At 37.3% G+C, this 27,175-nt stretch overlaps 1 protein-coding gene across 5 annotated transcripts in view; it reads left to right on the top strand.

Annotated features, from left to right (window-relative positions):
• The window catches only part of NOL4 (nucleolar protein 4), a 369,495-nt gene that overhangs the window by 256,678 nt on the left and 85,642 nt on the right, over nt 1–27,175 (top strand). For 3 of the 5 annotated variants that reach the window (XM_062200260.1, XM_062200259.1, XM_062200262.1), the window contains one exon: nt 18,123–18,302. In XM_062200260.1, the coding sequence (XP_062056244.1) occupies nt 18,123–18,302 (180 nt within the window). Of the gene's footprint in view, nt 1–18,122; nt 18,303–19,036; nt 19,229–27,175 lie in introns of all 5 variants that reach the window. The other 2 variants (XM_062200258.1, XM_062200261.1) reach the window with 1 other exon arrangement.

Genomic DNA, 27,175 nt, shown 5'->3' with positions numbered 1-27,175 from the left:
CTCATTTACAGATTCACTCTCCAAATGCTCACAATGGCTGGGGGTAGGCCAAGGCCAAAACTGGGAGCTGGAAAACTCAAACCAGGTCTGCCATGGGTGTGGCAGGAACCCAATTACTTCAGCCATCATGGATGCCTCCCAGGGTGCGTATTAGCAGAAAACTGGAGTCAGGAGCCAGAACAGGGTATTGACCCCAGGAACTATGATATGAGACAAGAGGGCCTTAACCAGTGTTGACTGCTAGAACAAACACCTGCCATCAACTTTCAAATAAGAGAAATTTCATGGAGATCTTTATATAATTGTTATATTTGGTCCATTTTTTGAATAAGCACTTGAAAAATGTCAAAGTGAAATGTTAAATGTGACATCTTTTTCACAAACTTTAAGAGTATTAATCTAGGGCCGGCGCCGTGGCGCAACAGGCTAATCCTCTGCCTTGCGGCACCGGCACACCGGGTTCTAGGCCCGGTTGGGGCACCGGATTCTATCTCGGTTGCCCCTCTTCCAGGCTAGCTCTCTGCTATGGCCCGGGAAGGCAGTGGAGGATGGCCCAAGTCCTTGGGCCCTGCACCCCATGGGAGACCAGGAGAAGCACCTGGCTCCTGGCTTCGGATCAGCGAGATGAGCCGGCCGCAGCGGCCATTGGAGGGTGAACCAATGGAAAAGGAAGACCTTTCTCTCTATCTCTCTCCCTCACTATCCACTCTGCCTGTCAAAAAAATTTTAAAAAAATAAAAAAGAGTATTAATCTAGATAATAGGAAAATATGGAAAAGATAGTAAATTAATAAACCCAGATGCCAAATACTGTACATGATAATACACATGCATCATTGTAGGCTCACATGCAATAAAGTTATAACCTGTGTACACTTTTTACAGTGGAATATGATATTTCAACTGCAATTTGGACCTGTGAGACATTTTAACATTACAGACTTCTAATTCGGAAATAATTAGAATATATCATTTTGTTGTCTTTCTATTTATTTAGTAAATAATTGAGAGAACATTTAGATTAAATGCGATTGCAATTTGAAAGATGAAAGGTGAAATCAAAGGACATTATTCTGACATTAGGAAGTGACTTACAATAAAAATGTTCAGATTGATGAAGACGCCAGTCAGTCGCTGCCCAGGAACATTTGACATGCCCTGAATCTCCTGGTGAGACATGAAGGGAACTTGATTAAGATTTTCCCTAAACTGGAAACAACCTAACAGTTTGCTTGATACTAGCAGGGATTAATTTGAAGAGCAAATAAATTATTTCTAAACCATAAATAATAAAGTACACATTTTTATCAGACAAGATAAAGATTGAATCATTTTTCTATTCCTTCCAAAGATTAGGATATTCAAAAATCATTGTCATATGAAGAAGCAAGTAAGGAGTATGCAGCAAAGGAAAATGGGACGATAAATTATAGAGATAGGCCAGTGAGTTAGTAAATTCTTTTTTATGTTTTGTGATGTTTGCAATATTCATAAACTTTAAAATTTGTTATTTTTGTTATTTTTCTCATACTAAATGAATTTTCATTTTGCATTTAATTCCTCAAAAGAGCCTCCATTACAAAATTTGTAGCTTTTGGGCATTGCAAACTTGGATCCATCCAAATCTGTGAACCTGGAACTTCTCAAATGCTGTTCAATAAATAAAATATCGTGAAGAAAAGTCAAACTAGAGGAGATACCAATATTTTACAATATAGAATTTTTAAAATAGAGACTACAGTACACAGAACCACTAATATCCATCCCAAATCTAACAGTGATTAAGATTTTCCCACATTTCTTTTTCACTTCTCAATTTTTTTCTGTAGTATATTGAAAGCAAATTCTAGACACCCATGTCATTGCATCTCTTCATACTTCAGTTTGTGCCTCTAATCAATGTGAACATTTTGGTGACTAAATATTTGCTTAAGCAAATGTTGGTTAAATCTAAAAAATAAAAATCTCATCATCTAATATCCTCATCTATAATCAAATATGCTTACTTTGCTCAAAACTGCATTTTGAATGAGTTATTTTAATCATATTATAAGCAAAGTGTACACATTTATTTTATCTTTTAAATATGTCTTCATATGTCACTTTTTTGTGTGTCACCAACCTATTGCATAACTAAGGTCAATTGTCCTGTACAGTATCTTATATCTTCTATTAACCTGTGTGCTGTCTCTGGTATCATTTAACTTGTTTCTCCATCTGCAATTATTTCCTACAAATACAAGTTAGCAGCAAAGGAGTGGTGTTTCAAACTTGAGTATCCATCATAAACGCCTGGAGGGATATTAGAACACAGGTGGCTGAGCCCATCTCCAGAGGGTCTAGTTCAGTTGGTATGTGGTGGGGAATGAACCTTTGCATTTGTCATCTGTCTTCAGATGACCTTTACACTGTTCTTGCATCTTGGACACTTTGAGAACCACTGTTTTCAATCTGGATTCAGTGTGTGTGTGTGTGTGTGTGAGACAGAGGGGGGGGGAGGGAGAGGGAGAGAGAAACACACACATACACACCACACATAGAGTGTTTGCTTCTTGAGTGGTCTGCATACTTTATTTTGTATTAGAAGGTACCAAGTGGTCATCACACTTTTAATAATGCTTAGATTACCAATAGACTCAATGATGAATAACTGATTTTTTAAAAAGTGAATGTAAGCTACTGTTTAAAATTGCAAATTCAAAAACTAACCTAAAATATCTATGTAGGTCTAATGTGTAAGCAGTCACTCATTCAGAAAATGTTTGCTTTATTGCTACAATGTGCTTGCCATCAATGTACAGGGTTATAACGATGGAGGAAGTAGGTGCGTAAGTGATCCCACTACCAAGTAACTCTCTGTCTATATGGAAGATAGAAACTGGCCCTGAATTCATGTATTCTTCCCTTATTTAGGGCATAATGAGAAAATAAAGGTTTCTCTTTGTTTCCATTGGTTGGTTTGTCAGAAATGGCCCCATCCCAGGCTGTATCTCATATCAAGCACAATGACATTGCTGTGTGAGCTGCCCTGTACTCTGACTGCAGAGAAAATTAACTTTTTAAGGTTCCTCCAGTTGGGAAGTTTTCAAATTCCAGACCTGGTAGTTCTGTTAGGATGGGGGAATTTTAAGAAAGGGAAGGGCAAATATATTCTCAGTGATTCTTTGCTAGGAAGGACCTCAGATTATCTCAGAGGAACAAATGGAACATTTAACTAAGGCAGAAATCTATCCTTATTCTTAGTAAACAACACCTGTGTTTAGAGTCTAAGCAAATATGCTTCCTCCATTGTACCTAAATTGTGGTTCTTTAATAACTTTGCATTTTTTAAAGATTTAGTTTGAATTTTTTCTATTTATACTTGGAATAAGAAAATTATTGCTCCAAAAAGGAAGATTTCCTAGGCGATGGCCATCCAAAATTCTTATTAGGGCAAGGTGTATTTAGGGCCAAATGAATGTCATAGTTTAGATGGGTTATTAGGAAAGACATTTTAATTTTTGCTTGAGTTCATGATATTACTCCAATATCAACAGTTTCTCATTTATAAAAAATCAAAAATTAGTTTTATACAAAGAGATGAACAGACAATATTGAATGCCAATCTAACATAACTTGGATGATGAGAGAGAAAAGATAGAGGGATATGTTTTGATCTGTATGAATGTGGTTTGAAAGAATAGACAAAGTATCATGACAAGAAAATTAAAGAGAAATAGTACTACTTAATTCTGTGTCAAATGCCCTAATATATTAAGAATCCACAATTTGGGGAAGGGTTGCAATAGATGACTGATACAAAATCTATAATCTTTGTGTAAATTGAATTTGATCCAGTTGGCCTTAAACGATAGTTGGATTTTAAACAATGACAGAAGTAAGAAAGGCCATTTACATAGTGTAAGAATCCAGGGTTATAAAAATTTCAGTTTAAATTATAGAGGAAAAGGTCATTGCTCTTGTGTCAAATTTAGATACTCAATATTTTTACATCGCAGGATTATACTTTACCTTGAATGACTAGGACAATAAATCTTTCATGGTTCGAAGTGGTTCTATGTATAGTGGACAACTGGATTGGGTGTCTTTCATGGTGTGTGGAAAGAATGAATTAGTTAAGTATGTGCATTTAGATAATTGCATTATAACATTTTTCAAGTATTTCACATCACCATTTAAAATATACTTAATATATTTTATATTTGATCATTCTTAACATAATTTGTAGTTGAAAATCTTTCAAAATTATTGAATGCATCTGTTATGTTTTAGTAGGTAATCAGCCTTGTTAAAGATTTGATATGTAAAAATATGCTGATTTTTTACATTAAACTTATTTGTTAATTTCAATTATCTAGTTTTATTATCTCTCCTTTGATTATACCATTATAATGTTGTGATCCTTCAATCATATTATACCTCTGTTATGGCATGGAAACATTTTTGAACACTACCAATTAAAAATTCTCACTATAGGAATCATTCAAGGGCATTTTTGTTGATAGCTTTGAGTATAGATGCTGCTGTTTAAAGGGCATTATCTGTTTAGCAGAAGTCACGTATGTTTTTGAATTTATCATTTGTGAAATGCATTTTTGCATTATTAATATGACCTTATAAAGGCTGATTTCTTAGCACTATAGACTCAATCAAAAGTGACAGTCAAATTTAAGAACAAAATGAAAGGGATGTGGAATGGGTAGAGGATTATGGTATCACACTTCTGAAAGAGCTAGGGATTAATTTCAGAAACAGTTGCACCTGGATCTACACATGCTGTTAGGAGGCCTCTCTGCTGCTCAGCACTGCTGGATTCAGCTTGATTTCAGTCTCAGGCAAGGTGTCTTCACCTAGAGGCAAAGTAGAGGCATGGATGCCCTGCATGGGGAAGGTTGGTGCACCCACAGGGAAGGCAGTTTCTTCTGGTGGAGCAGGTACTATCTGTGAAAAGAAACGTGCTGGGCTGACAGAGAAATACTGCATATCACAGTGAGGCCTATGGTTTAGAGCAAATGTCTTGATTGCCATTTATCCTTTTTTATACATTTTTCTTTCTACTTTTGCAACTCATTCTGATTATGAAACCCAACACTGTCATTCTTCTGACTTGCTCTCATGGCCCCTTTACTCTGAAATACCATGTAGTTCCACCCTACCAAGGATGAATGGATGTCCTCTTTTTAACTTTTCTACCACTTTTTCTTGGTGTGTGAGGATATCTTAGTAACTCAAATTTTAAGTCATAATTAAATTGTCTACAATATGAATATTATATTGTGTTAGTCACAGTCTAGAGAAACAAAACTAGATATATATGTGTGTATGGAATTGGATCATATAGTTATGGAGGCTAGGAAGTCTCATCACCCATGATCTGTAAGCTGATTACCCAGGAGAGCTATGGTACAGTTCATTGTGAATCTCACAGCCTGTGATCTAGATGAGACAATGGCATGAGTGATTGTGTCATTGTCTGTCTCTCTCGGTTCAAGGAGTCAGACAGAGTTGGTGAATTTTTCCTTCTTTGCCCTTTGTTCTGGTCAGGCTTTCAAGTCATTGGCGGATGCACACTCACATTGTAGAGGACAGTTTGCTTTACTGAGTCCCTCAATTCGATTGCTAATCTCATCCAGAGACAAATCCAGAAATAACATTTCACCAAATATCTGGGCACTCTGTAATACAGTAAGGTTGGCATATAACATTAACCATCATATACATTGATAATTATTATTCACATTATCACTATTCAACTATATTTAATATATTTTTTGACAGGCAGAGTGGACAGTGAGAGAGAGACAGAGCGAAAGGTCTTCCTTTTGCCGTTGGTTCACCCTCCAATGGCCGCCGCGGTAGCGCGCTGCGGCCGGCGCACCGCGCTGATCCGATGGCAGGAGCCAGGTGCTTATCCTGGTCTCCCATGGGGTGCAGGGCCCAAGGACTTGGGCCATCCTCCACTGCACTCCCTGGCCAAGCAGAGAGCTGGCCTGGAAGAGAGGCAACCGGGATAGGATCGGTGCCCCGACCGGGCCTAGAACCTGGTGTGCCGGCGCCGCAAGGCGGAGGATTAGCCTAGTGAGCCGCGGCGCCGGCTTAATATTTTATAATATGGATATATCAATGTTGGTTTACCTGTGAAGTTTGTTTATAAGCATTTTAAAGCTCCATGTAGGAGCCAATATTGTGGTACAGCAGGGTAGGCTGCCACGTGTGATGCCAGCATACTATATGAGCACTGGTCCGAATCCTGGCTACTCCTCTTCCCATTCAGCTCCCTGATAATGTGCCTGGGAAGTAAGTGGAAGATGGCCCAAGTGACCAGGACCCTGACACCCATGTGGGAAACCCATATAGGGTTCCAGGTTCCTGAGTTCAACCTAGCACAGCCCTGGCCATTGTGGTATTTGGAAATGAACCAGCAGATAAAAGATTCTCTCTCTCTCTCTTCCTCTCTATATTTCTCTCTCTTTTTCTGTGTGTTTGTGTCTCCCTCTCTCTCTCTAGTTCTCAAATAAAATTTCATCTCTTTCAAATAAAATAGATAAATCTTTTTTATAAAAAATTCCATGTAAAATTTAACATACTACATGAAATGAAACACAATTAAATAGCTTCTAACCCATAGAAAGCACATCTTCCATTAGTTTACCTTAGGATGTGTTGACTTATTATCTGAAAAACAAATCTGTAGTTAAATGTTAAATGCTAAATATGTTAATATATCTTGTTATATGGGGACTTCTATTTTAAAAGTTGGTGTCAAGAAATTAAAGTGCCTTAGAAATTTCCTGCTGATAAATGTGACAGTGCCTCAAAAGAAGTTATTCTATAATGGCAACAGAAAACAGAGTTAAAATCATAGATTCAGAGTCAAACAAATGGGTTCAAATCTCGACTTCTTTATTTGCAAACTTTGTGACGTTGAGAAAGTTACTTAACTAGTGAGTTGTCAATGAAATGAAATATTTTTAAAGGCATAGAATAATGCTTGGCACATAATTGGTGCTCCTTATTCTACACTCAGAACGTCAGGCAGACCTAGATTAAAATAGTGGCTGGAGAATTATCTATTTGAGAAGTGTTTAGATGTTTCCTTATTGGTAGAAAGAGGAGGATTATACCTCATCACTTGCTTATTTCTTTTTTATTATTATTATTTTTTTGACAGGCAGAGTGGACAGTGAGAGAGAGAAAGACAGAGAGAAAGGTCTTCCTTTTGCCATTGGGTCACCGCCCCCCCCCCCCCCCAGTGGCCGCTTCGGCCACCACGCTGATCCGAAGCCAGGAGCCAGGTGCTTCTCTTGGTCTCCCATGAGTGCAGGGCCCAAGGACCTGGGCCATCCTCCATTGCCTTCCCCGGGCCACAGCAGAGAGCTGGACTGGAAGAGGAGCAACTGGGATAGAATCTCGTGCCCTGACCAGGACTAGAACCTGGGGTGCTGGCGCCACAGGCAAGGGATTAGCCTATTGAGCCACGTCGCCGGCCTTCCACTTGCTTATTTCAAAGATTAAGGATGCAATACACTAGATGTACCAAGGTTCCAAGTGCTAATTTTTTCTCTTTGTCTCTCACTCACTTTCTTCATTATTTGTTTCATAGCATTTGATATATCAGAAAATCTCTATTATATCATAAGTAGAAACAAATATAGTATACTGCTTTTTAAAAATATTTATTTATTTATTTGAAGGAATTAAAGAGAGAGGGGAATAGATAAAGAAAGAGAGATATCTTCTGTCTGCTTATTCACTCCTCAGATGTCTACAACAGCTGGTGTGCTAGGTCAGGCTGAAGCCAGGAGCCAGGAGCTTCATATGGGTCTCCCGTGTGAGTGGCAGCGGCCCCAGCTCTTGGGCCCACCTTCTACTGCCTTTTTTCTGGCCATTAGAAGGGAGTTGGATTGGAAGTGGATCTGTTGGGACTCGAACTGGTACTTGGCTCCCATATTGGAGGCCAGAACCACAGATGGAGATTTTTTTTTTACTTTTTATAATTTATATAAAGGGGACAAAATTCATGTATTTCATGTAGATCAGGTTTTTTTATTTTGTTTAAGGAATACAACTTCATGAATTTTATATACACAGATTTGTGAACATGATGATTCTCCCCCCCTACCTCCTTCCCACCCATACTCCCGCCTTTCTTCCCTCCTTCCTCCTTTCCCATTCTTATTTTGTATACAGATCAATTTTCAGTTAATTTTTATACTTGTATGATTAACCCTATACTAAGTAGAGAGTTCACTAATTAGTATGAAGGGAAAAAGAAGAAAAGATCACTTTTTCATATGCTGATTTCATTTCCTTTGGACAATTTCCCAAGAATGGGATGGCTGGGTCATATGGTAGGTCTATATTTAGCTTTCTGAGATATCTCCATACTGTACTGTGGCTGTACTAGTTTACATTCCCACCAACTGTGGATTAATATACCCTTCTCCCCACATCCTCTCCAACATTTGTTGTTTGTTGATTTCTGTTAGCCATTCTAATAGGGGTGAGGTGAAACCTCCTTCTGGTTTTGATTTGCATTTTCCAAATGGCTAATGATCCTGAGGATTTTTCATGTGTCTGTTGGCCTTTTGAGTTTCCTCTCTTTAAAAATGTCTGTTCAGGTCCTTTGCCCATTTCTTGACTTGGTTGTTTGTTTTGTGGTTGTTGGGTTTCTTGAGCTCTTTGCAGATTCTGGAAGTTAATCCTTTGTCAGTTGCATAGTTTGCAGTATTTTCTCCTATTCTGTCAGTTGCCTCTTCACTTTTCTGAGTGTTTCATTTTCAGTGCAAAAGCTTCTCAGTTTGATGTAATCCCATTTGTTAATTTTGGATTTGACTGCCTGTGCTTCTGGGGTCTTTTCCAAGAAGTCTTTCCCTATGCCAATGCCTTGCAGGGTTTTCCCAATATTCTCTAGTGATTTGATGGTATCATGTTTTAGATTTAGGTATCATCCATTTTGAGTTGATTTTTGTGTAAAGTGTAAGATAGGGGTCTTCTGCTTGCAGAGATCCAGTTTTCACAGCACCATTTGTTGAAGAGACTGTCTTGGTTCCAGGAGTTGATTTTTGCCACTTGGTTAGAGATAAGTTGGTTGTATATGGCATGGAGTATCTATTCTGCGCCATTGGTCTACATGTCTATCTTTGTGCTAGTCCCAGGCTGTTTTGATTATAACTGCCCTGTAGTATGTCTTGAGGTCTGGTATTGTAATGCCTCCAGCTTTATCTTTATTATTAGGTTGTTTTAGCTATTTGAGGTTTCAGTGTTTCCATATGAATTTTAGCATCATTTTTTTCTAGATCTGAGAAGGATGTTCTTTGTATTTTGATTGGGATCACGTTGTATCTATAAATTGCTCTTGGTAGTATGGATATTTTAAAGATTTTGATTCTTCCAATCCCATGAATATGGAAAAATTTTTCCACTTTTTTATGTCTTCTATTTCTGTTCTAAATGTTTTGTAATTTTCATCATAGAGAACTTCAATGTCCCTGATTAAATTTATTCCAAGGAATTTAATTTTTTAAAAAATATTGTTAATGAGACTGATCTTAGAAGGTCTTTCTCAGCTATTGCATTGTCTGTGTATACAAAGCCTATTGATTTTTGTCTGTTGATTTCACATCCTGCAACGTTACCAAACTCTTTATAGAATCGTGTCATCAGCAAATAGGGTTAGTTAGACTTCTTCTTTCCCTATTTGTGTCCCATTTATTTCTTTTTCTTGACAGATGGCTCTGGCTAAAACTTCCAGGACTACATTAAATAGCAGTGGTGAGGCTGGGCCTTCTTTTCTGGTTCTGGATCTTAATGAGAATGCCTCCAATTTTTTCCCATTCAGTAGAATACTGGCTATGGGTCTGTTATTATAAATACCTTGATTATGTTGAGGAATATTCCTTGCAAACCCAATTTTCTTGAAGTTTTCATCATAAACATTGTTAAATTTTGTCAAATGCTTTATCTACATCTATTGAGATAATCGTATGACTTTTGGCCTTCATTTTGTTAATGTGGTTTATCACATTTATTGATTTCCAGTTGTTGAAACATCCCAGCATACCTGAGATAAATCCCACTTGGTTAGGTGAATGATCTTTCGGATGTACTGTTGGATTTGATTGGCTAGTATTTTGTTGAGAATTTTTGTATCTGTTTTCATCAGGGTCTGTAGATCTCTTTCTCTGTTGTATCTTTTTCTGGCTTAGGAATTAAGATGATGCAGGCTTCATAGAAGGAATTTGGAAGGACTCCCTCCCTTTTAATTGTTTTGAATAGCTTGAGAAGAATTGGAATTAGTTCTTCTTTAAATGTCTGGTAGAATTCAGCAGTGAAGCATCAGGATCTGGGCTTTTCTTTGTTGGAAGAGTCTTTATTACTGATTCAGTCTCCATCTTGGTTATTGGTCTGTTTACATGTTTTATGTCTTCATGACTTAGTATCCTTCCAGGAATCTATCTATATCTTCTAGGTTTCCTGATTTGTTGGCATACAGATGTTTGTAGTAATTCCTGATGATTCTTTTTACTTCAGTGGTATCTGTTGTCACATTCCTTTTTCATTTGTGATTTTGTTGATTTGGGTCTCTCGCTCTTATTTATTTATTTGGTTAGTTGGGCCAGTGATGTGTCATTTTTGTTTATTTTTTTCAAAAACCCAGCTCTTCATTGATTTTTTATTGTTTTTTTGGATTCAATTTTGTTTATTTTTTCTTAATTTTAATTATTTCTTTTCTCCTACTAATTTTGGGTTTGTTTTGTTGTTGTTTTTCTAGGTCTTTGAGATGCATTGACAGCTCATTTATTTGGTGACTTACCAGTTTCTTGATGTAGGCACTAATAGCTGCAAACTTCCCTCTTAACACTGCTTTTGCCGTATCCATGAGTTTTGATATGAAGTATTGTCATCTTCATTCATTTCTGGAATTTTTTGACTAGTCTTTTGATTTCTTTTATAACCCACTGTTCATTTAGGAGCATGTTTTCCAGTCTCCATGTGTTTGCATATGATCTTGAGATTCTTGAGTTGTTGATTTTGAGTTTTAATCCGTTGTGATCAGAGAAGGTGCATGGTATGATTTTGATTTTTTTGAATTTACTGAGACTGCTTTATGGCCTATACTAGAGAAAGATCCATGGGCCGCTGAGAAGAATGTGTTTTCTGCCACTGTGGGATCAAAAGTTCTGTATATCAGTTAGGTCCATTTGGTCCACAGTGTCCATTAGCTCTGTTGTTTCTTTGTTGATTTTCTGTCTGGTTGATCTATCCAGTGATTTAAATGGAGTGTTGAGGTAACCTGTTACTATTGTATTGGAGTCTGTATCTCCCCTTCAGATCTGTTAACTTCTTTTAAATAGCCAGGCCACCTGTAATTGGGTGCATATACATTTATTATAGTCATGTCTTCCTGTTGTATCCCTTAATAATTACATAATGTCCTTTGTTGTCTCTTTTAGCAGTTTTTGTGGTTAAAGTCTATTTTGTCTGATATTAGGATGGCTACATCTGCCCCCTTTTCCCCCTTAGCATGGAATGCTATCTTTTCACTTTCTCTCCTTTCACTTTCAGTCTACATGTATCTTTGTTGGTGAGGTGTGTTTCTTGTAGGCAGTAAACAAATGGGTCTTGTTTTTCAGTCCATTCAGCCAGTCTGTATCTTTTAACCTGAGTTCAGGGCATTCACATTCAAAGTAACTATTGATAAGTAACAACTTGACCCTGCCATTTTTCTGTGGATATTCCTATCATTTCCTTCTTTGCATTCTTTCACAATGATGTCTTTCTTTCTGTGTTCCTGTGTGTAGCACATCCGTTAGCATCTTTTGTAAGGCTGGACAGGTGGTGACAAATTCTTTCAATTTCTGTTTGTTATAGAAGGTCCTTATTTCACCTTTGAGCTTTGCAGGATACAGTATTCTGTGTTCTCTCTTTTTTCTCTTAAGACTTGGACTTTATCATGCCATTGTCTTCTAGCCCATAGGGTTTCTGATGAGAATTCAGATGTCCAATTGGAGATCCTCTGAAAGTAGTCTGACATTTCTCCCCTAAACAATTTAGAATCTTTTCTTTATGCTTTATGGTGGAAAGTTTGACAACAATGTGTCAAGTGCAAACCTTTTCTGGTCATATCTTTTAGGAGTTATATGTGCTCCTGTATTTGCACATTCCTTTCTTTCTCTAAATTAGGGGAGTTTTCTGTAATTATTTCACTAAGCAGCCCTTCTAGCCCATTCTCTCTTTCCACACCATCAGGCACTCCTAAGACCCATATGTTGGGTTGTTTGATAGTATCCCATATTATTTCCAACACTATTTTTAAGTGTGCTAATTTCATCTTGTTTTTGGTCTGACAGTAAAATTTCCAGGAATTTGTCTTCTTGCACAGATATTCTTTCTTCTGCCTCACCAATTCTGCTGTTAAGTCTTTCTACTGCATTTCTTATTTCATCCATTGAATTCTTCATTTACAGTATATCATTTTGATTTCTCTTTAAAAATCTCAATTTCATGGGAAAAATTTTCATTCGTATCATATATGGCTTTCTTTCATTCATGGATATGCTTCTGATAGCTTTTGAGTATTCCTATGATTAATTTTTTGAATGCTGGCATTTCCTCCATCTCTTCATCTTCACATTCTAATACTGAAATGTTGTGGGATTCCTTAGGGGGGTTGTCACAGTATCTTCCTTATTCTTGTTTCTTGAATTTCTGCATTTATTTTTGGCATTTGTAGACATTTTTCTTCCTCTGGTGGCCTTTATCTTTGAGCTAAGCTTTGGTGACTTAGTGCAATGTCCAAACCTTCAGTGAATACCAAGAAGGATGTGCTGATTGTGCCCAGGGAGCTCTGGTCAGTGCTCCAGGATGGGGTGAACATCCAGGGTAACACAAAGTTGGGCATGATAGCTCTTGTCTGGTTAACTGGATGGAGAACAACAGTCACCTCTGTTGTTGTGACCATCCCTTCTCCTCCAAGCTGAGGAATACCCAGATGATAGCCAGAAATAAGACCAAGTGTCTGCTAAGAACAATACATAGAATTAAAAAGGAGAGAATGATCCAACATGAGAAGCAGGCCGCACAGCAGACTCATAAAATGACAAACGCCCTAAACAGTACCCTGGCCTCAGAATTAGCCCTTGAGGTATTCGAATCTGGTTAAAAAGCCCATGAAAATATTTCTGGCATGGAAAGCCAAGACACTGTGACAAAAAATTGCCTACATGAAAGATCTCTATGAATGAGTTCCCAGTGGAAAGGAAGGACCATCAAAGAAGGAAGTACCTTTCTCTGAAGGGAGGAGAGAACTTCCACCTTGCTATGGCCCTGTCTAAATAATGATGGGAGTTTTTGGGCTCAAAAGGTTTCCATAGCCTTGGCAGCTCATGACAAGAGCCTTGGATGATCACTGATGTCATAAATAAGAGTGTTATTTGTTTAATCAACAACAGGAATCACTCTGCAGTTGCTCTCCATGTAGGACCGCTGTCCTTAATGAGTTGTACTATGAGAATTAATGGTAAAACTAGCCTTCAGACAGTACTTTCTACTTTGAGTGTCTGTGTGGGTGCAAACTGTTGAAATTTTTACTTAGTATAGAGTTGATCTTCTGTATATAAAGATAATTGAAAATGAATCTTAATGAAGAATGGGATGGGAGAGGCAGTAGAAGGTGGAACAGGAGTAGGGGTCGGAGGGCGGGTATAGGGGGAAGAACCACTATATTCCAAAAGCTGCACCCATGCAATTTATATTTATTAAATAAAAGCTTTTTTAACATTTTTGATAGGCAGAGTGGACAGTGAGAAAGAGACGAGAGAGAGAGAGAAAGGTCTTCCTTTTCCGTTGGTTCACCCCTCAATGGCTGCTGCGGCCAACGCACCGCGCTGATCCGATGGCAGGAGCCAGGTGCTTCTCCTGGTCTCCCATGTGGGTGCAGAGCCTAAGGACTTGGGCCATCCTCCACTGCACTCCGGGCCACAGCAGAGAGCTGGACAGGAAGAGAAGCGACCAGGACTAGAACCCGGTGTGCCGGCGCCGTGGCTCACTATGCTGGCACGGCAGGCAGAGGATTAGCCTAGTGAGCCACGGCACCGGCAAATAAAAGCTTTCTAAAATAAATTCATTTTGCTGACTATGATGTAAATGTTAGTAAATACAAAAAAAAAAGACATCCTGTTTTCTTCCCCCTATCCCTCACACACCGTGAGCAGTTGCCCCATAGTCCTGAGGGACCTGGGCTGGACTCAGAAAGGTGCAGTACACTATACCCTCCCTCCCACTTTATCAACAGCAGTGTAGGCCATGCAATCTGATGATCTCACCTGATTTTGCCAGGACAGGCATCTTCTTCCCTGACCCAAGCTGCTGAGTCTTTTGTTGTCTCGCTCCTTGATGAGTGTCTGAGCATCCACATAGGTCCAGGCCATTTCTACTGCTTTCCCAGGACCTCCCTGCAGTTTCCCCTGACAGTGTGCTTTCTCCACTTTTTTATATTAATTTTGCCCAGCCTAAATCAGACTGCCCTGTTACTATTCTGCCATCTTGGAATCCCCAATATATCAGTTTTAAGGGCATAATGATACTGCCCACTCTGCCTTCCCTCCCCCTTTCACCCTCACCTTTCATCCTCCTTCTTCTCTTGTTTTTCTCATAATTTTTGCAATGACATTCTTTCAATTTTCCTTATAAACACAAACTTAACCCTCCACTAAATAAAGAATTCAACAAGTAGTAAGTACAAAAACCACTTTTCCTCAAGAGTATAGACAAGGGCTATAAACAACAATCAAACCTCAAAATATCAATTTCACTCATGTACATTATATTCTTTGTACTCTGTTTATTAGTTACCACAAATCAGGGAAAACATGTGATGTTTGTCTTTTTGGGACTGCCTTATTTCACTAAGCTATGGTCTCTGATTGCATGCATTTTGTTGTGAAAGACAGAATTTTGTTCTTTTTTATGGCTTAGTAGTATTCCATTGTGTTCATATACCACACATTCTTTATTCAGTCATCAGGTGATGGACATCTAGGTTGATTCCATATCTTAGCTATTGTGAGTTGAGCTGCTATAAACATGGGGATACAGATACTTCTTTCATGTGCTGATTTTATTTCCACTAGGTAAATTCCCAGGAGTGAAATGGCTGGGTCATATAGTAGCTCTATTTTCAGATTTCTGAGGAATCTCCATACTGTTTTGTACTAGTTTACATTCCACTAACCAGTGTACTAGGGTATCTTTTGCACCACGTCCTTGCCAGCATTTGTTATTTTTTTATTTTTAGATGATAGCCATTGTCACTAGGGTAAGGTTATAAAAACAGATCACCTCATTGTGGTTTGTATTTGCATTGCCCTGATGGCTAGTTATCCTTAACATCTTTTCATGTCTTTTGGCTGTTTGTATTTCACCATTTGAAACATGATATTCTTAGCCCATTCTTAGCCCATTTCTTTTTTTTTTAATTTTTAACTTTTATTTAATGAATATAAATTTCCAATGTACAGCTTATGGGTTACAATGGCTTCCCCCTCCCATAACTTCCCTCCCACCCGCAACCCTCCCCTCTCCCGCTCCCTCTCCCCTTCCATTCACATCAAGATTCATTTTCAATTCTCTTTATATACAGAAGATCAATTTAGTATATATTAAGTAAAGATTTCAACAGTTTGCACCCACATAGAAACACAAAGTGAAACATACTGTTTGAGTACTAGTTATAGCATTAAATCACAATGTACAGCACATTAAGGACAGAGATCCCACATGAGGAGCAAGTGCACAGTTACTCCTGTTGTTGACCAACAAATTGACCCTCTAGTTTATGGCCCCAGTAACCACCCTAGGCACTCGTCGTGAGTTGCCAAGGCTATGGAAGCCTTCCAAGTTCGCCGACTCTGATCATATTTAGACAAGGTCATAAAAGAGAGAATGAGGATAGTAACCAATGATCCTAAGAGTGGCATTAACCAGGTCTGAACAATTATACAGCATTAAGTGGGGAAGAGGACCATCAGTACATACAGGTTGGGAGTAGAGCCATTGGAGTTAGAGTATAGGTTATGATTACGAAGGAATGAGGCCCAAGTGCGCTAGACAGGGTCTAGAACAAAGGACAGAGTCATTATTAGAGGAGCTAAGAAAGGTGCTGTCTACACTACAATTAAGTTTTCTGATTGAGAGCTTAGCCCATTTCTTAACTGGATTGTTTCCTTTGTTGTTGAGTTTCTTGAGCTCCTTATACATCCAGGATATTAATCCTTTATAGATATATGATTTATTTTTAGACATCTAGCTTTAGTATCTTATCCAAGGTACCTAGGATATGTTTTGACTATGATCCTATCGGAATAAGATCAAAGTCAGCGAACTCTAAAGGCTTCCATAGCCCTGGCAACTCATGACTAGAGCCTAGGGAGATTACTGACGCCATGAACAGGAGTGTCAAATTGTTAAGTCAGCAACAGGAGTCACTGTGTACTTACATCCCATGTGGGATCTGTCCTTAGTGTGTTATCTAATGTGCAGTGATGCTATAACTAGTACTGAAACAGTATTTTTACACTTTGTGTTTCTGCGTGGGTACAAACTGATGTGATCTTTACTAATTATATACTGAATCGATCTTCTGTATATAAAGATAATTGGAAATGAAAAAAAAAAAAACCTGGTGTTAAATTGGAAATGGCATAGAAAATTAATTAATTTTTAAAAAAAAATATTATGTAGGATCTCTGTCTTTAATGTGCTGTACACTCTTATTTAATGCTATAACTAGTACTCCAACAGTATTTTTTTTTTCACTATGTGTTGCTATATGGCGGAAAACTGTTGAAATCGTTACCTAATATATACTAAACTGATCTTCTGTATATAAAGAGACTTGAAAATGAATCATGATGTGATTGGAAGGGGAGAAGGAGCGGGAAAGGGGAAGGTTGCGGGTGGGAGGGAAGTTTTGGGAGGGGGAAGCCATTGTAACCCATAAGCTGTACTTTGGAAATTTATATTCATTAAATAAAAGTTTAATTTAAAAAAATAAAAGTTTTTTGGTGATGATTAAAAAGTATGTTTTGATGATTAAAAGCTGGCAAAAGTGAGTTCTCAAAGGAGTTTTCTAAGGAAGTTCATTGTTACACTGTACACTACTGGATCAAGCTCCCAATCATGCCATATATCTGGATCTCCTTTACTTCCTGGTCACTTCTCCTAAACCAACTCTCAGATTGCCCCAGGAATCCCTAAGAGGAAGTATGTTGAATGTGTTATCCCCAAATGAGTGTCAAAAGTCAGTTTACTTATTGTTGTATAGTTATTTCCACATACATGCATGAACATATTGTTGCATCTCAGCAATTAGATCCCAAGAAGGCCGTTGGTTGATTATATGTGGAAATGATTCTTAAAATACTGAAAAATGTTGATGTTTAATGATTTTACATTGAAAAATGTGTCACTCACTTTGTTTTTGCATTGAACTTGTCCTGTCTTTTGTATAGTAAAGGAATACATAAGCACTGAATTTAATATATGATTAGCAAGGAACCTGTTTTCTTTTTCTAAAACAAAAATCATAGATCATTTATAAACTGATTTTAAAGTATTTGGGGGTCTTATAAATAACATTCCTAAACACAGGAATATCTTGTATGCTCAATTTTGGAAGTTATTTAAACATATCTATGCCTCATCTTCCTGATATATTTAAAGAATACTAATATAATTAGATTAAGTTCTGAGGTCATTTTTCTAAGAATATGGTGTTTTATTTTAGGATGTAAACCAGTGATTCTTTTTCAAAAATGATTAAAGTTTACTTTTTTGTGGAATATGGATTTTGAGTGGAGATAGTAATTGGTGTCAAACAACCAAATTCAAAAAACTTTTCTGCAATGATAGAAACATCCCGTGTGGCTATTGTGCACTTGAAATGTGACTGGTGTGACCAAGAAAAATCTTTTTTAATTTAATTGCATTAATTTTGGATTAAAATAGCCACAACTCTGGAGTTATCAATTGAAAAACAAGGTTTTTTGAGAAACAGTTGGAAAAAAATGTAAATGCTTTTGTAGTGAATTTAAAAGCAGCAATTTCACCATTTCTTTTCAGTCTCCTGCTCACAGTTACTCAAGCTATGACTCTGGCAAAAATGAGAGTGTAGACCGAGGTGCCGAGGACCTGTCCCTGAACAGGGGAGATGAGGATGAAGATGACCACGATGATCATGACGATTCTGAGAAAGTGAACGAGACAGATGGTGTGGAAGCCGAGCGGCTGAAAGCTTTCAATGTGAGTCCTGCCACTCTCCCTGTGTGGCTTAATTTTTAACCACTTCACTTTTGTGTTGTTGCTTGTTGGTAAATGTGGATATTTTAGAGACATGTTTGTTTAATTTACAGAAGGATTTAAAAAGTACATGAAACACTCTTTGCCACCCAGACACCAGAATTGCTGTGTTTTGTTTAGAATTTTACAGCCAAATGTGAGCTGAAAGCTGGAATTGTGTTGTGTGAGTATGCATGTTTGCCTATTGGATGAAGCGGGCCTCACTTACTCCTCTGATGAGTTCGCCCGTCATCAGCTATTTCTTCAGCTTTCCTAGCTTATCTAATTATGCATGATGGAAGAGTCAGTAGTTTATTTCAGAGATTAGTCCACTGTGCACGGTAGCAATATAGCAGTCGTATTTATCATTAATAGACAATTTAATGGGGTGCTCTATTGTCACAGTCTACTGTTATTTCCTGATTTTTTTTCTACACGATAGTCTATTCTTTTCTGTCTGTATGTCTGTGTGTCTGCCTCTCTCTCTCTTTTATTTTCTCTCTATTTTTTTTTAATCCAACCATTTAGAAAGTCTTTAAAGAGTGTTTGCTTAAAATTTCTGGCTTTCCATTGCAAAAAGTTCTCCAGTGCATAAACCAGAGAAAGAATATTTTCCTATCAGTAATCAAAGCAGGAAGCTAGGAACAGCAGAGAGCAGCCCTCCAAACCCTTCTCCTCTGTCTCCCTCTTGCCAACAGATGTTTGTCAGGCTGTTTGTAGATGAAAACTTGGACCGAATGGTCCCAATCTCTAAGCAGCCCAAAGAAAAGATCCAGGCTATCATTGACTCATGCAGGCGACAGTTCCCTGAGTACCAAGAGCGTGCCAGAAAACGTATACGGACTTACCTCAAGTCCTGCAGGCGGATGAAAAGAAGTGGTTTTGAGATGGTGAGTTTTGAATTAAAACACAGCCCTAGATTCCATCGAAATCCCACATGTAAACCATGACACTATTTTTTTTTCATCTTAGTGTCTTTTTTATTTTTTCCATAATGTCAGGTCAAAGGGGTTTTTGTTTGCTTGTTTGTTTTTCCCCCTTCTCCTTTTCATCTTCCTGAAGTATTTTATGCCCTTTGTTTATTTACTAAGGTCTATCTTGTGAGACCAGTGCTCATAGAACTACATGGTACCATGTCACAGAAAATGAGGGTGATATGAGTAAAAAAGCAGTGAGAACCCACATCTCACGCATGTTGGGTTTCTTTCTGTCATTATTAAAGTGGTTACAAGACTCACAAAGTCAGAAGGCATGTGAGAATGGCTTTCTCTGGAATGAAAGGAAATGGATGGCTCCTTCTCAGGAATACCATTTTCACACCAATGGTTAACAGATAGCAAGTCTTGAAAACAAAACGTAGGGAATGACATTCCTCAGGAGAAAAATAAGGCTTTGTTGCACCAGGTATATTTATGTGTGTGCTTGTAGGTGTTACCGTGAGCTTGTATACCCCACTCTGTCTATGGATGAGCTTTTGCTGATGTTAGATTACTTATTGGGTGGAAATTAGAAACCAGTGTTCTTTGAACTTTATACTTTTTCATCTTGCTCTAATGGATACACTTAGAAAGGGTGTGTCCATCTACAATGAATGCTTTTCTCAATTCTTGACTTTTTACTTGTGTAAGCAGCAATGTACTGGAAAGCTCCATGAAAACTCCGTCTCTTAATGCTTGTGATCTGTGCCTCGAATTTGTTAGGTATGGTGGAGAAGGAATTATTATAGATAGGAGAGGTTTGATATTTCATCTATGAGAAATAATTTTGGTTAATGTGTAAAAGTCCAGTGAAGTGAATGGCTTAAAATCCACTATCTGTTGTCAACTTTCCTACCTGACCCCTAAAAATCTTTGTACTTTTTGAAGGAAAGGTGACTTCCTCAAAGATTTAGTCTTCTCAAATAGTCAGAAGCAAAAAGCTGTCGCCTGGGAGCCAGATTTTAAGTTCTGATTCACCAATCACTAACTGTATGACTTAAGCAAGTTACTCCAATTGCCTGTTTTCAGGCTCCTCCTCTGGAGATGACAATTCCTAATTTGTAGAACAGAGTGAATTATATATGTTGTCTCATGTAAGCCTCTGCAACTCACTTTTAGCATTTGGTAAGCACTCAATAAATCTTCACTCAAAATATTATGAAATGTTATGCAATACATCTGATAAGTTTTTATTTATTATTTTTATTTGTAAGACAGAGAGACAGAAAGAGAGAAAAAGAATTTCCTTCTACTAGTTCACTCCCCCAAACGACCACAGTGATAGGAATTGGGTCAGGCTGAAGACAGGAGCCTGGAACTCAGTCTGGTTTCCACACATGGGAGGCAGGAACTCATGACTTGAGCGACCATCAGTGCTTTTCAGAGTCTGCATTAATTAGCAGGAAGCTGTGGCCAGGTACTCTGGAATGGAACACAGGCATATAAACCGGTGTCCTGACCCCTAGGCCAAATGCCTATTCCCCAAAAGGTAATTATTCTCCAATTACAGTTCCTTGCAAATAACCACTTGCTTACTTCTCAGGATACTTTTATGGGAGCTGAAGTTTATTGCGCATAAGTCATTTGACAATAAAAAAATGGAAAATTTAGCAAACTAAATTATGACAGTGGGAGTAATATGATATGAGCAAGAATGAGATATTACTTAAAGAAAATGAGCTAATTCTCCCAATAATGAATTATTTGATTATTATGATCTGCTCAATAAAAGACAGATGACACATGAAAAGAGTATGTGAACAAGTTTAAAAACCCAGCAACCTGACATTGACATAAAGTTCAAGACAATTTAGTTTTCGAGATAAAGCCCCATTGAAACTAAATACATCATAGAATACAGTGTACTTCATATATGTCCCTCTTTTAATAACAGTGAACATAATAGTATCATATACCAAAATCTTTACTTTTACTTGCATCTGGCATTAGAATTTTTCTAATAGTTTAACACTTTTACAGATATTTTCTATGTCAAAGTTTATTTTTATGACATAACATTTTTATACTAATCATTCTGTAAGAGAGAAAAATCGTTGCCATGGATCCCTAATACACATTTCAGATATTTGACCATTTTTTTTCAAAATTAATTGCCATTTTTATATTACATTCAGTTTACCATGGTTATCTGGTATAAACCTTGTACTACACAATGTATTTTTTTAGTGTTGTTTATTTATTTATTTGAAAGACATAGAGAGACAGACAGGCATTTCCTGTCTTCTAGCTGACTACCCAAATGCCTGCAATAGCTGGGGCTGGGCCTGGGCCAGGCTGAGAGCAGGAACCTAGAACTTCCGCTAAGGTTCCCAGTGGTGGCTGGGACTCAAGTACCTGATCCAACACCTGCTACCTCTTGGAGTGGGTATTAGTTGGAAGCTGGAATTGGAAGCAGAGCTAGGACTCTAATCCAGGCACTGTGATATGGGTTGCAGGCATTTTAACCAATATCTTAATTTCTGTGCCAGACACTCACCTCAGGACACAAAGTTGATTTACAAGATCAAGAAATTTTACAAACTATTCTTGACATATGCCATTAAGAAAATACATTTACTTTTAATAATTTCAATTTATTCAATTGTTCATTTATTCAGTATATACATTACAACTATACAAAATAATAAAGAGAAACATAAGACATATCTGACTTTTTAATTAGAAAAGAGTATCATTGGGCCTGGCGCTGTGGTGTACTAAGTTAAGCCTTCACCTGTGGCACTGGCATCCTGTTTGGGTGCCAGTTGGTGTCCTGGCTGCTCCTCTTCCAATCCAGCTATATGCTTATGGCCTGGAAAAACAGTGAAAGATGCCCAAGTGCTTGGGATTCTACAACCGCATGAGAGACCCAGAAGAAACTCCTGGCTCCTGGCTTTGGATAGGCTCAGCTCATGCCACTGTGGCCATTTGAGAGTGAAGTAGTAGATGGAAGATCTCTCTCTATGTCTCTCCCTTTAAGTCTGTAACTCTGCCTCTCAAATAAATAAATAATTATTTTTTAAAGAAAAGAGAACACTTTCTTTATTAAAAAATGTGTCACATGTTCTCTGATTATGGTGATTTGTTGAGGCAACACGTTGGGTGAAATGGAATGCTTAAGTAATACTGTAAGACCTCATGTAATTGTTAAATGAATGATCTAGGTAAAACAAGTATTATAGTTTAGCCCATATTACTTAGTGATACACTATTGCAGATAACACATTATGTCTACTATCTAGCTGACACTCGGAATTTTTTTTGTCTTATTTATTGTTCCATTGTAATAGATGGTGGGTAAAACTTTTGTCATTTTGAATACTCATGCTTACCCAAAGACAGGAAAAGGCATGGATCGTACAGATAGTATTTATAAGTAAATATTTAACATGAATATTTTGCCCTCCTAATTTTTAAGTGTGATTTAATATAACATCCACAGGTGTTTTCTTTTTTAATTATAACAACATTAAATAAAAGCCTTTTTTCTATTGTGTTTTGAGTGGGTAGCTATGAGGGAAATGTGTTATTTTCAGCATATAATTATTTTATATATATATATAATTCTATAATATGTAAAAAGTTTAAAAAGCCTATTTGAAATTTTTAATACATTTACAAAATGGAATTGTAAAGTGTTGGATTACTTAGTAGGGGATTCTGTTTTGTGAAGTGAAAACAGCAGCCAGCAAGCTTAGCTATTCCCATTAGTTAGGATCTTTAAGGTCAGAAGACTCCTTAATTAGAGAGAAACATAAATATTGAGTTACATGTTTCCTATAAGAAATTCAAAAGGATATTCCCAAAGAAGTGGTTTATCACAATATACATCAATGCTAAACTTGGAAATCTTAACATTCGCTTAACTGTCCTGCTGCCATTGTTAATATACAGTCTATTCATAAATTATTCTATACTATCCCTAAAGAATTTATATACCCACATAAGAATTTTAATTGAGTTCATTGAATGCATGCAAACATTAATGTATTATGCATTCTTATTTCACTGGAATTATCAACCCACAAGTCATGATTGCTTAATGTAGCCAAAATTTCTGTATCACATTCTGCATAGTTTTTGTAATGTATAAAGTAAAAGAACATATTCTAATTCTTTTCTATACCCTTTCATCAATTCATCATGAACAATCATCTCAAGTCATAAAAACCTTTCCTGTTGGATACAAAGGTCAGATTTTATGAAAAAGAAATATAAAAGGCTTGATTCAAAGTACTTGAATAAATAAAGTACTTGAAATATACATAAATATATGAAGTACTTAAAATATATATAAACAAAGCACTTGAATAAATGAAATAAATAAATAAGCAAAAAACTTGATCCAAAGGACCCAATGAGTTAAAAGGCCATTAAGTTAATCCTTGGACAAATAGTGTATTTCAAATTATTATTTATTATATTGTATAGCTTTGACTCACAAAGTTACTTTGGCTATTTTTTGTTGGTTGCTCTAAAAAACAAATGCATGTCTCCAAGGTGTCCTGGTCTTAAAGTTAAAAGTACCCATAATATAAAATATCATAAAATCAAGTTTTATAAACAAGGTGGGGTTGACCCCTGCTAAGTAGGGACCTCTGTTATGTGATAGGCTTTTCTCCATTTTGTTTCCTGGATTTGCATTATTGAGACTCTTTCACCATGTTCCATATTTTTATATGTATTTCTATAAAATCCAAGTGAAAACATTTAGGGAAGATACAGTCTAAGAGACTTTCAGTCCAGTTCTGCCGCTGAACACAGATAGGCCAAGTAGCCTAGATATTGGAATTCAGTAGCCTCAATTTCCTGAAAAATGACTTAGTTCCTTTTACTATTATGTGATTGACTACTTTAGTTTGTAGAAATATGTTATGTGTAAGGTTTTGTAAAATTTGACCAAAGACAATGCCCATTAGGCTACTAAATGTCTACTCTGAGTCCTCATTTCAGAAGATTCTTTTAGAATTTAATGCAGGAAAAATGTTTCTCCTGAAAAACTGAAGCGCTTTCATTTGCTGTCATCACCAGAACTACATAACTTAATACGTTCATTTTTATTTTTGAAACATGTATTTTATTTATTTGAAAGGCAGAGTTACAGAGAGAGGGGAGAGAGAGGGAGAGGGAGAGAGGGAGAGGGAGAGAGGGAGAGGGAGAGAGGGAGAGGGAGAGGGAGAGGGAGAGGGAGAGGGAGAGGGAGAGAGAGAGATCAACCAATCTCCCATCTGTTGGGTCACTCTCCAAATGGCTGCAATGGCCAGGGCTGAGCCAGGTTGAAGCCAGGAGCCTGGAACTCCATCTGAGTCTCCCATGTGGGTGGCAGCAGCCCAAGTATTTGGGCCATGATATGCTATTTCCCAGGCACATTAGTAGGGAGGCGATCAGAAGTGCTTCAGCCAGTACAGGACTAGGAATGCTGTCATTACAGATGAGCAGCTGAACTTGCTCTACCACAGCTGAACTTGCTATACCACAACGTCCTCCCCAGTATATTCACTTTGTGCCTTCCCCAGAAATTTCAGAGCCAAAATCTTTTCATTGTCCCAATTGTCTTTCTGTTTATCTTGGTGAACAGATTTCCTTTGTAGATCTGATATATATTTTAGGAGAAAGTCTGAGGTATAAATTTTAAAACAATAACCCCAGTTCTAGGAATATCAGAAGATAAACCTTTCTCGTTAAGGAAATTGTATATTTGTGAGGGGATATTATAATATCATTTGCTTCTACTTGTCTCACGCAGACCAAGAATTGAGAAATCAGACCTTGTTTTCAATTCACGTCTTCCTTGGCACCATAAGCACTGAAAAAACTACAGTGACACTTGTAACTCATTTTTTAGCAAACAGAGATGTTATAAACATGAATTAAAGTGCTTCTTTAAAGTGAAAATCTTATTACATGCAAAACTAGCTCTTCATACAAAATCTTGATAAAAACTTTATAATACCCACATAGCTATTATCATGCACATTGTCCTTCACAAAACATGGGTAAAAAGATACAGGTCTCTTGGTGACCAATTAACTTAATTGATGCTAATTAGCAAACACATTTTGTTTGTATCCCCACCTGCTATTTGTACCAATTCTTGCCCTCTCTCGCATAGTTGTCATCTGCCATCTCTTAGAATACTCTCACATCCTCTAAGTTCTTTATTCATAATATTTATTTTAAGTTACAATCTATAATATCCTCCTCAATAATCTTGATATCTGATCTTCTAGTCTCATAATTTTTTCATCTTTTCAACATCAGTGATCTGTGCTTCAGCATGAATATATAGTAGACTTAGCACCCAAAGCAATATTAACAATTTTCAGTATCATCTGAAATGTCTGTTATCATTATTAACCTTTGATAAATAATCCTGCTGCCTCTGCTCCCATACCATTCTACCCTCTTCAGAACATGGTTCCAACAACCATTCCTGCTCTTTCATGTGTTCAGTTTTCCCCTTTCCCTGAAGGAGAAGAAAGTTTCCTTTCTTCTTCTTGAGAAAAATGACCCAGAGTTTTGTTCTTTGCTTTGTTTTTGTTTTGTTTTGTTTGTTTTTTTACAACTTATAAAGTATAAAGTTTATTTTAAAAAAGGTGAGGAAGTCACACACACGTGGGCCATATTCAGGAACAAAGTGGACTGGGAAGGGAAAAAGAGGGAGGGGGCGGGGGCAGGGTGAGAGAGAGAGAAGAGAGAGAGAAGAGAGAGAGAGAGATTTCGGTAACTTGCCTCTACTTAGTCTGTGGGAAGACAGCGAGCCCTTCTCCATTGCCAGGCTCCTTATGGGCTTGGAAAGGGGGAGTGGTTACCAGGAAAGACCCAGAGTTTTTAAAAAGCCAGTCCCTCATTCCTCTTCTATAATTTGAGTCACTCTTTCAATGATAGATTCTCCAAAGAGTCTTTTGTACCCAGAGATTACATTTATTGCTACTGGTTCTTGTGCCTCAGTCCCACATGCAGGCCATTCTGACTGGTTCCTATCACGTGTGAAATTAGTTATATTATATTATTGAATTATTATATTATTAATTATTATATAGGCCATATGACTGACTTCACACCAAATCCCAAGACTGTATCCTCAACCAATCACCCTCATTTTCTCGAAGCCTCGATGTTTTAATCCTTCCTCATTTACCTTGCTTTGGAGCCATTCCTATGATTCTGTTTGGCCATGTACTGCGTGTAATCCTAACTATAGTTGAAAATGTCTACTCTCGTCCAAAGTACCCTGCTATCAAAGTTGTATCTACAAATTTTCCATATCTCATTCCAAATGTCAGCCAGTTATTGTTATATCACACTGACTCCTTTACATTCTCCACCATTCTCTCTACTGGTGTTCCACCTCATCAGCCAACCCACCAAGAAATTCCTCTTAACTTGCCTGCTTCTGTTGATAACACCTCCATTGTCATTTACACCACTAATCACAAATGAATGAGATTTGACTTTCTTCATACTTCCACCTTGCACCCCACTACTCACTGAATTCTGTTTGTTCTTTCTTTCCTATGCTTTCAAGTAAGTCCCATAGTTTACAATTTTATCTGCTATCATTCATACCTCATACCTTCATACCCTTCATGCCTCATACCCATAATATTGCATAATCTCAACATCTTACTTTGCATTAATTTCTTCCATACACACCATGCTTTGGCAAAGGCAGAATTAAGATTTGTGAAGCCCGAATACTATATCAAAAATATACAAAATTATAAGCAAAATTTTGTTCTATTTATGGATTTTTAAACTTAGAAAAGATGCCACAAAAAAAATTGTATGTACCACCAGAGTTTCAAAGATTCAACTCTTTTGCTTCTGACAGATCTTTAGACAATATTTTGGCACACT

The sequence above is a fragment of the Lepus europaeus genome, chromosome 9 (genome assembly GCF_033115175.1).
Source record: "Lepus europaeus isolate LE1 chromosome 9, mLepTim1.pri, whole genome shotgun sequence".
Taxonomy (NCBI): domain Eukaryota; kingdom Metazoa; phylum Chordata; class Mammalia; order Lagomorpha; family Leporidae; genus Lepus; species Lepus europaeus.
This window is presented reverse-complemented; position numbering and strand designations above follow the sequence as displayed.